This window comes from Mirounga leonina, unplaced genomic scaffold (assembly GCF_011800145.1).
Source record: "Mirounga leonina isolate KUSES-001 unplaced genomic scaffold, KU_Mleo_1.0 Mir_129, whole genome shotgun sequence".
NCBI lineage: Eukaryota > Metazoa > Chordata > Mammalia > Carnivora > Phocidae > Mirounga > Mirounga leonina.
The window spans coordinates 62,595,086-62,604,881 of NW_023270323.1; the positions used below are offsets into that span (position 1 = coordinate 62,595,086).

The 9,796-nt window shown below is 42.6% G+C and overlaps 1 protein-coding gene across 4 annotated transcripts in view; it reads left to right on the forward strand.

Annotated features, from left to right (window-relative positions):
- Nucleotides 1–9,796, forward strand: part of PPARGC1A (PPARG coactivator 1 alpha) — a 100,401-nt gene that overhangs the window by 70,742 nt on the left and 19,863 nt on the right. For all 4 annotated transcript variants that reach the window (XM_035005210.1, XM_035005211.1, XM_035005213.1 and 1 more), the window contains 3 exons: nucleotides 7,035–7,950; nucleotides 8,491–8,595; nucleotides 8,745–8,865. In XM_035005210.1, coding sequence (XP_034861101.1) covers nucleotides 7,035–7,950; nucleotides 8,491–8,595; nucleotides 8,745–8,865 — 1,142 coding nt within the window. The remainder of the gene's footprint in view (nucleotides 1–7,034; nucleotides 7,951–8,490; nucleotides 8,596–8,744; nucleotides 8,866–9,796) is intronic.

Sequence of the window (9,796 nt, forward strand, 5' to 3'; positions counted from 1 at the left end):
TCATTGTTGAGGAAAAAGCTATATGTTGACACTAGCTCTGTAGTGGACCCTGGGTTCAAAGCATGTCTGTCTGATGAGAGATGATGTCTCTTTCCTGAAGCCTGAATTTTAAAGATAATAGTCAACATCTGTTATGTTAAATAGGTTTCATTTCACTTGCCAAGTATCGTTGATTGGTTATTGGCTGCCAGGAGCATTGTGTTGAGGAGGATTCCAAGGCCAAGTCCGTACTCAGTGAAGATGTCACGATCAATGAATGATGTCTGCCAGAGGTGCAGCAAGGGGTGGACAGGATGGAAACATTCAGGTTGTTGATTCGTTGATCCTTGGTCTACAGGCTTAATCCACATGGTTCAGGCCAAGGAAATGGATCAAGCTGTTGCCCAGGACTTTCTGGTGTCTTCTTTTTCTTTACTCTCACAAATTTTCGTGAAATTTTCCAAACATTTAAGCACAAGTGTAAAGAGTCAACAAAATCCTGAGACCTCCAGAATAATCCCTCTGTCCCATCTGCGGAGTCTTTGGGAAACAGGAGGGATGAGACAGGAAGTTTGCTTTATTAGGTATTGCCAGCTGGTCTGACTTTGTGATTGTCCTAAACTAGCTCATTTTGGCTGATCAAAAAAAAAACAAACAAAAAAAACACTTCTTTTTTACAGGTGTAAAAACTAATTTGATTTCAAAATAGCTGTTAGTAAAGCAAGATGAGAGGAGAGAATGCTCTTTTGGCAGAAGGCATTTAAATCTATTGCATATGGAGATTTTCAGAGTGCTAGACTTTTTTTTCTGAAATGGAAATGGCAAAGCAATGTCAGCTCAACTAAATGATGGTTTTAGCCAGCAGACACGAAGAAATTTGGTTAGGGACCAAAGTGGCTGACCCCAAAATTTCACATATGTGTATATGTATGTGTACATGTAGATTGTTTTCAAAGTTATTACTCTAAAGGTAATAAAAAGCCATATAACTATTTTATAACTCATTAGAGAAACAAGAAGAACCAAATAATCAGCAGTTTCATCATCCTAACACACAAGGTCTTAGTGATGTTGTCTTCCATTGGTATTGTATTTTCCTCATGGTTTTGATGATAGAAGATGGGTGATTGGGTGCCGTTTATTTTTCGCTTTGTTTTGCCTTGGTTTAAATTGGCAATCGTTCACACTGTACTTTGGTGGACTTGTGCTTAAGAACCCACTCATTAACCAATCATTTTGTAATTTCTTTCATGTGGACTTTTATATTATTATCCTTTTTGGACTTCCCATTTAAAAATTCATTTTGCTGGACAGAATATTGACAGACAGCTACATTTACTGTGCCCTTTTGGTACATATGTCTTTTGTATGTGACTTATCTTGGGGGAAATAAACCAAAGCAAAATATGAGCAGTAGTTGGTAATTTTAAAAGGAAAACCCTAGCATGAGAGAACTGGAAAGTGAATTTGACAGGTCATATAATCCATTCCTGAGCCCAAGGAACCCAAGAAAGGGAGACCCCACAAATTCTCTTTACAGCCCATTCCAATGTTTGGCAATTCTTACTGTTAGGAATTTCTTCCATATTTCAACTATATCCTTCATTTTCTTTTTTTGATATCATTCTTCTCGACCCAACATCCGGAAAGATCACTCCTTTGTTTCTGAGTTACCTTTTTGGGAAAAAAACTATCCAAATTTCTCGTAAGCCAAGGATAACAAAGCACTTTCCTCTCCCACATCAGCTTGGGGAGGGGGGGTTGGTGATGGCTGCCTGGAGAGACAGGTTTTCCCTCCCCCCCACCCTGATCTCCACTCCTGCCCCAGTACTGTGGGAAAGTGCATGGGCACCAATTAGTATCTTCCATGAGCAAGAGTTGGGGACTTAAGCACATGTCATAAGAATGCTCTGAAGCTTTTCTGTGGGGCCAGTTTTTTCCCCAGGAATTGGGGGTGATAAAGGACATACCGAACAAGGAGTAAAGGCAGAGGCACCTGCAGTCAGGGCAGCCTGGGGTAATGGTCCCCAGAGTACTGAGCAGGGTGGGAGAGGTTCCTCCCTGGGAACATTCACACTTCAGCGGCTGGCTCCTCTGGACCTCCAGGGAGTCCTGGGGAAGTTGAGGGCCCAAGGAGGGCCCGAGAGGAGCTTTTATAACAAAATATTCTCACTAGCAGAGCAGGAACAGTTCATACTTAGTATCAGCCCGTCCTATGGTCTCTTGACACCCACTCCAAGTTCTTGAGGCATAAAATCTAGGAGTGGGATAAGCCACAGGCCTCTCTGCCCAGTCCTTCTTTTTGGGTAAGTTTTTAAGCAACTTAGAAACTCATCTTCTCATTGTTTCTCCTTAAGAAATATTTCAATTGACCCGTGACCTAAGAAAAATCCCACTGTCAAAGAAACTCTGAAATGAGTCACAGTTAGAGGAGTAGATTCTGTAAAATGCTATAAACTATTAAAAAACGAACAAACCAACCCTGCTGAAGTCATTGGGTGGCTTGTGGAACACACACGCGCGTGCGTGGACACACACACACACACACACACACACACCCCAGCGGAGTCATCATTGATTCATCAGAGTCATTCAATTAAACAAACAAACCCAAAAGAGAGCTCCTCAAAGAAAATCATTTTATGGCACATCATGAAAAACCAAACCAAACCAAACTTGTCTCTGACTTTTTTTTTTTTTTAAATAAAAGGGCTGTTTAAAAAGATGACTGTGGAGTATGTAGCACTTCTCCCCGATTTGCTGTGCATAAGTGCATAAGTGTGAGTGATGCAGAGGTACTTGTTTATTATAGAACACATTTCAATGCAGTAATCATAAATATTGCTAAGGTTGTGCTCTGTTGAAATATGACCTACATACTCTTGATTGTTTGTGTTACGTGATTTGTCTGACACCCATTACATTCCGGGTAATAGCAGCCATTTTTTGCTCTGCACAGCAGGCTCTTTTGACAAAAGAAAATAGGCAGTAATAAAAAAGCTATAGTCTGAATTACATTCTGCACAGTGCTGCACTGCTGAGAGTTTGTGCAAGTGTGTTAACAATGCTCTGAACTGCCTCTTGTCAGCCTTCAGCCTGTAATGGCCATCTGTCCTCACATAAATCTGTCAAAACCTGCTAAGTTCAAGAGAGAGCATGGAATATACCTTGTACTGTCAACACCAAAATGTACACATTCCCCAGAAAATCAACACGCAGGAAATAATCCGGAGGTTATGGGAGGCATTAGCACTGTTGATTTAAGCTTGTGGGGTGAAATTGAGAGTCTGGCCATTAGAGGGAAGATGAGCAAAGGTAGCGGCATTAAGGAATTGAGTATTGACTGTCCTCTGAACACCGGGGACTGAGTTCTGGCTGGGGGACATGGGAGAGATCCAATTAGCTCAGGTGCAGCAAGGGGTCCCTGTCCCATCAGTGGCTCTTAAAAGTTTGACACTACATTAAAAAAAAAAAACAAAAAAACAAGTTCTTCTTACACTTTTGTTTTGCTTTTGCTTTCTTTGTTTTGCTTTGGGTCTCCACTCTATCTGGAAATACATTTTCAATTAGGTGCTGGTGGTTCCATCCTTGAGATTTCTCGGTCTTGCTTGGAGGTATTCTCTGGATAAAGACATTTCAGTAAACAGTAAAAAGTTTAGGGAATTATCTGAATTGTTTTTCCCTTACCCATGTACTCACTAATCTTAAAATAACTTCAATCCATTAGGCAAGTATTATTATTTTTTTTAACAAAGTGTGCCAACAGAAATTTACAGCCCTGCTATTTTCACTTATAGGGTATATTTGGTTATCTCAGTGTTTCTGTAAATTTTAAGCACATGCGCAAGAACATGTACTTAACTTCAAGTTTTGAAGATTTGCCCATTTTTTAAAAGGGACCACGAAGTCCCTTATGTATCCGCATCTGATGTATGATCCAGCACATAATAGGTGTTCAGTGAAATGTCTGTTCCCATTACGACAGGCTGCCTAAGATGTGAAGAAGGTAAAAGGCTGAGCTTTTAACTAAAAAAAACCCCAAAAAACACGACAATCAGGGTGTCGCCACTCCCAATAGCAACTTGAGAATCAGTTATTTAAGCGATAATGAGCTTAGGTACTAGGACAAGGGTTTCAGATGTTCAAGACTAAAAAGAATTTCTATATTTAAAATCCCTAGATAGCTGAGCTATTTTTAGAACTAGTCTCTCTTTAATAGTGGCCTAATTTGGAGTTTCTGAAGTTTAGGGTTTCTTTTTATACGTCTAGAATGTCAGTCAAAATACATGTAACTGAGAACAAGGCGATGTGCGGCACGAACATGGCAGGACAGATGCTCTCCATATGTGGTCCACGAGCCACCTCATTAAAAATGTTTGACCAGCTTCCCAAGTTATTCTTGGGCCACTGAAATGTAAGGAGAATCTAGAAAAAAAAAATTTTTTAAAGATTTTATTTATTTATTTATTTGACAGAGAGAGAGAGAGCGCGCTCACAAGCAGGAGGAGCAAGAGAGGGAGAGGAAGAAGCAGGCTCCCTGCTGAGCAGGGAGCCCAATGTGGGGCTCGATCCCGGGACCCCTGGGATCATGACCTGAGCTGAAGGCAGATGCTTAACTGACTGAGCCACCCAGACAACCCTAGGGGAAAAAAAAAAAATAAATGAGTAAGAATTTTTGCAAAAATAAGCCCAGGCAACATTTCTACTAAGAGCATATAATCTATTTGGAGAGACAAGATAAAACATACATTCAAAAAGAGATGAGCAAGAATATATAGCATTATCCGATAAGTATCAAATGAATGATCCTGGCAGTAAATTATTAGGAAAGTAAAAACTACCCTAGTTTGGAAACCATGAAAAGATTTATGGAATTGGATTTTAGGATGTCGAATGTCCTTTTCCCCCAATCAAGGGCTATGTCATTTGGAATATTTGACTGTTATTTGCTCTGCAAAGAGAGATTATTCATCATTTCTTTGAGCATCTTAACCTCCTATGAGAAATATCTAAGAATCTGTCATTTCTTTGGGGGTGGGATTATTAGTATCTTTAAATTTGTTGTAATGGCAATTGAAGGTAGCATGCGGTAGAAATCAGTATTATGACGGGGCAGTGCAAAAGGTAAAGGAGACGAGGGAAAAAAGAGAGAGAGAAAGGAGAAAGATTGATTATATAGGAATTTCTTAATGGAAGAAAAGACATACTTGTCCACGAAAGAGGGGACAAAAGGAGAGCCTGCCTCAGTAACACAGATGTTTCCTTCAATAATACGTCACCTCCCGGTTCTCTTCCAGCGAAGAGTGCCTTACTGCTAATCGAGGGAGCTTTGCTGGGACCCTGATGTGTCCCTTCACTTTGTGTTTATATTTCCCTGTCTTTCTGAACTTTTCTGGGATGGATTTCCAGAGTCAAATTACTTTGCATTTTTGTAGCTTTCCTCTCCTCATTTAAGGAGCATTAGCTATGCATAATAAAAATTGCCAAATATTAGTTGTAAACTATTTTATTATAGAGGAAATATTAATATTAATTTCTCTCATCTCTTTATTGTAAAGTGAGAGAAAGAGGCAGTATCTTCCTGTTCATACCAAAATTTCAAGTGGCTTTCTGTGACCTACTTGGTTATGTGTGTGTGTATATACATATATATATATATATATATATATATATATATATATATACTTTTTTTTTTCCTTACTCCAGCAAGGTTAGATTTCTCTGCCATTTCCTTGGAATGTGCAGTTGCCTTAAGTCTAACCCCAGGCTTGTTAGCAGACTTGAAGTTCTTTTCTGCTGAATAGCCTTCACCCATCCTCCTAAATAGAAAGTGTGTTGTAAACTCAAATATTCCCTTGTAAGCATAAAGTCATTTGAACTCCAGCCTGCCCTTCTTCAAAGTTCCTTGGACTCTGGAGCCACTTCCCAATTATCCTCCCTCGGTGTAAAGAGATGCGTAGAACTTTCTCCGGGGTAAAACATAGAGGAGGCAAACTGTAATTCACAGACTCTCCCATGACGGCATCTGATGGAATTTTTCTGCTCTTCCCTAGAAAAGGACGAAAGGCACCCACTGACGGGGTTTCTCCCGTCTCCCTTTTTTTCCCACGTTTTTAATGAGTTGGTTGCTGACGTGTGGATCTGTTGCAATCCCTCAGCCTCATCCCCCGCCCCGATGTTGTGCTCTAAATAAAATGGTCCACTGGTACTGCAATATTTAGTGTTCCTGTTCATTTAGGTTTCTGTTGCAGAACCATATTTTAGACAGAATGTATTAGTTATGCTTACAAGAAAGTATTATACCTACATTAGCCATGGTTTACCAAGTTAATGAACTGTGGAGACAATCACTGCCATCAACTTGCAGAGTTGTCTCGTTCCCTGCCTTGGTCTGTTGTGTTTTTCTGACCTTATCTTTGAAGTTGTCTCTGTCACTCTGACCCTGCCCCACATTTGCTATCATCCCATCTTTTTTTTTTTTTTCTTTTTCTTTGTCCTTTCTTTCTTTTTTTTTTTTTTAAGTTGCCTAGTTCTTGGGCTCCAAGGGTAGATATCCTTGATCGGAGAACAACTTCTGAGCCACTCGTATGCTCCGCAGCCTTCTTTGCAGACAAATGCTACCAAAGCTACTCTGTGATTCCCCTGGGCCATGCTGTTAATTCTCCGTAAAGCAGACAGACGATGCCCTTGGCAATGTGAGCTTTGGTAATGCCTGGTGCCACGGAGGCCGGTAGGAGGCGTGAACGTTTTCTGGGAAGCGAGATCTGTTAGCATGGGCGTATAAAGCCAAAGCATCACGGATTTCCCTGCTGCCCGGAGGTAGTGAGATCCATCTTTTCTTGGGGACAGAGGCAGAGGGGGCGAAAGGCACTTTTTCAGGTCTTGCATGAATTTCGTTTCCTTCTTTCTCACCCTTGTCTGAAATCCTGGAGGAGTTAGGGAACCATATCCTGGCATTTAACAGCATTATCTCCGTCTCTCTCCCCACCCCACCCCCTCCGTGTTGTTGTTGTTTGTTTGTTTGTTTGTTTGTTTTTTCCCTTTTTGACCTTCAGGCCTAACTCCACCCACAACTCCTCCTCATAAAGCCAACCAAGATAATCCTTTCAGGACTTCTCCAAAGCTGAAGTCCTCTTGCAAGACTGTGGTACCTCCGCCGTCGAAGAAGCCCCGGAGCAGTGAGCCTTCTGGCGCCCCAGGCAGTAACTCCGCCAAGAAAGGGCCCGAGCAGTCTGAGCTGTACGCCCAACTCAGCAAGACCTCCGTGCTCACCAGTGGCCACGAGGAAAGGAAGACCAAGCGGCCCAGCCTACGGCTGTTTGGTGACCATGACTATTGTCAGTCGATTAATTCCAAAACGGAGATACTCATTAATATATCACAGGAGCTCCAAGACTCTAGACCACTAGAATATAAAGATGCCTCCTCCGACTGGCAGGGGCAGACTTGTTCTTCCACAGATTCAGACCAGTGCTACCTGAGAGAGACTTCGGAGGCGGGCAAGCAGGTCTCTCCTTGCGGCACCAGGAAACAGCTCCAAGACCAGGAAATCCGAGCTGAGCTGAACAAGCACTTCGGTCATCCCAGTCGAGCTGTTTTTGACGACGAAGCAGACAAGACCAGTGAACTGAGGGACAGTGATTTCAGTAATGAACAATTCTCCAAACTACCTATGTTTATAAATTCAGGACTAGCCATGGATGGCCTATTTGATGACAGCGAAGATGAAAGTGATAAACTGAACTACCCTTGGGATGGCACGCAATCCTATTCATTGTTCGATGTGTCGCCTTCTTGCTCTTCTTTTAACTCTCCATGTAGAGATTCCGTGTCACCACCCAAATCCTTATTTGCTCAAAGACCCCAAAGGATGCGCTCTCGTTCAAGGTCCTTTTCTCGACACAGGTCGTGCTCCCGATCACCATATTCCAGGTCAAGATCAAGGTCCCCAGGCAGCAGATCGTCTTCAAGGTAAACCTTGTCAACGCCCACCCGAAGCGTCAGGTCCAAAAAAGCAAGCCTTCAAAAGCCACAGACAGCCCCAGCCCCTCTCACCAGGCCCTTCCCAGCGCCTCTGGAACTAGCCAGGTTGTCACACCGACATGCCTCCTCATCTTCTCTTAAATCTGTCAGCCTTGAGCACAAGCGCCTTGAGCCAGTCGGATCACAGAGAGCAACTTGTAAGAAACTTGCTCATCTAACTTTTTCCATTACCTGGAGAGCTGCCCTGTGCCAGGATAGTTGAGATCCGTGCAAGATAAAGCTGACAGTGTACCAGACTGGCGCTCGGCGTTAACATCCATGAGAGAGGCTGGGAGAGAACACATCACTCCCAGACCTCTAAGCTGACTAGGTGATCACCAACTGTCACCGGGGAATCTCACCAGTAGCTAGGAGGAAAAAAAGCCACTCTACGCCCCGCGGTGTTTCCAAGGCATGCTCAGTTGGGCCGATAAAGCGGGGCGAACTGGCCGTTGCAAATGCCCTTTTTGTCTTTCCTCTCGCTCGCAGATCTTGCTACTATTATGAGTCGAGCCACTGCAGGCACCGCGCGCACCGAAGTTCTCCTCTGTGCGCGAGATCACGTTCCAGGTCGCCCTACAGCCGTCGGCCCAGGTAAGGGGGCGGGGGTTTTCCCTGCGCTCCTCCTCTCCCCACGCCTCCAGAGGACGAGTTAGCTCGCGCCCGCCCCCTCCCCAGTTCGTGATGCGTTGTGCTTGCCTCAGCGGAGGCGGTTGACTTAATGATCAAGTTGTGTTTCCCAGGTATGACAGCTACGAGGAGTATCAGCATGAAAGGCTGAAGAGGGAAGAACACCGCAAAGAGTATGAGAAGCGGGAGTCTGAGAGGGCCAAACAAAGGGAGAGGCAGAGGCAGAAGGCAATTGTAAGCAGCTTGGAGCTCACTTTTGCTCTAAAGGAGGGTTTGTTGGTTGGTTTCGTTCTCTCTCTCTCTCTCTCTTCTTCCCTTCCCTCCCTCCGTCCCTCCCTCCCCCTCTCTCTTTTCCTGTCTCTCTCTCTCTTCCTTCCTTCCTTCCTTCCTTCCTTTCTTTCTTTCTTCTTTCTTTCTTCTTTCTTTCTCTTTCTTTCTTTCTTTCTTTCTTTCTTTCTTTCTTTCTTTCTTTCTTCCTTCCTTCCTTTCTTTCTTTCTTTCTTTCTTTCTTCTTTCTTCTTTCTTTCTTTCTTTCTTCCTTCCTTCCTTCCTTCCTTCCTCTTTCTTTCTTTCTTTCTTTCTTTCTTTCTTTCTTTCTTCTTTCTTTCTTTCTTTCTTTCTTTCTTTCTTTCTTTCTTCCTTCCTTCCTTCCTTCCTTTCTTTCTTTCTCTTTCTTTCTTTCTTTCTTTCTTTCTTTCTTTCTTTCTTCTTTCTTTCTTCTTTCTTTCTTTCTTCCTTCCTTCCTTCCTTCCTTCCTTCCTTCCTTCCTCTTTCCTTCCTTCCTTCCTTCTTTCCTCCATCCCTCTTCCCTCCCTCCTTTCTTCCTTCCTTCCTCTTTCTTTCTTCCTTCCTTCCTCTTTCTTTCTTTCTTTCTTTCTTTCTTTCTTTCTTTCTTCTTTCTTTCTTTCTTTCTTTCTTTCTTTCTTTCTTTCTTTCTTTCTTCCTTCCTTCCTTCCTTCCTTCCTTCCTTTCTTTCTTTCTTTTTCTTTCTTTCTTTCTTTCTTTCTTTCTTTCTTTCTTTCTTTCTTTCTTTCTTTCTTCCTTCCTTCCTTCCTTCCTTCCTTCCTTCCTTCCTGCCTTCCTTCCTTCCTTCCTTCCTTCCTTTCTTTTTCTTTCTCCTTTCTTTCTTTCTTTCTTTCTTTCTTTCTTTCTTTCTTTCTTTCTT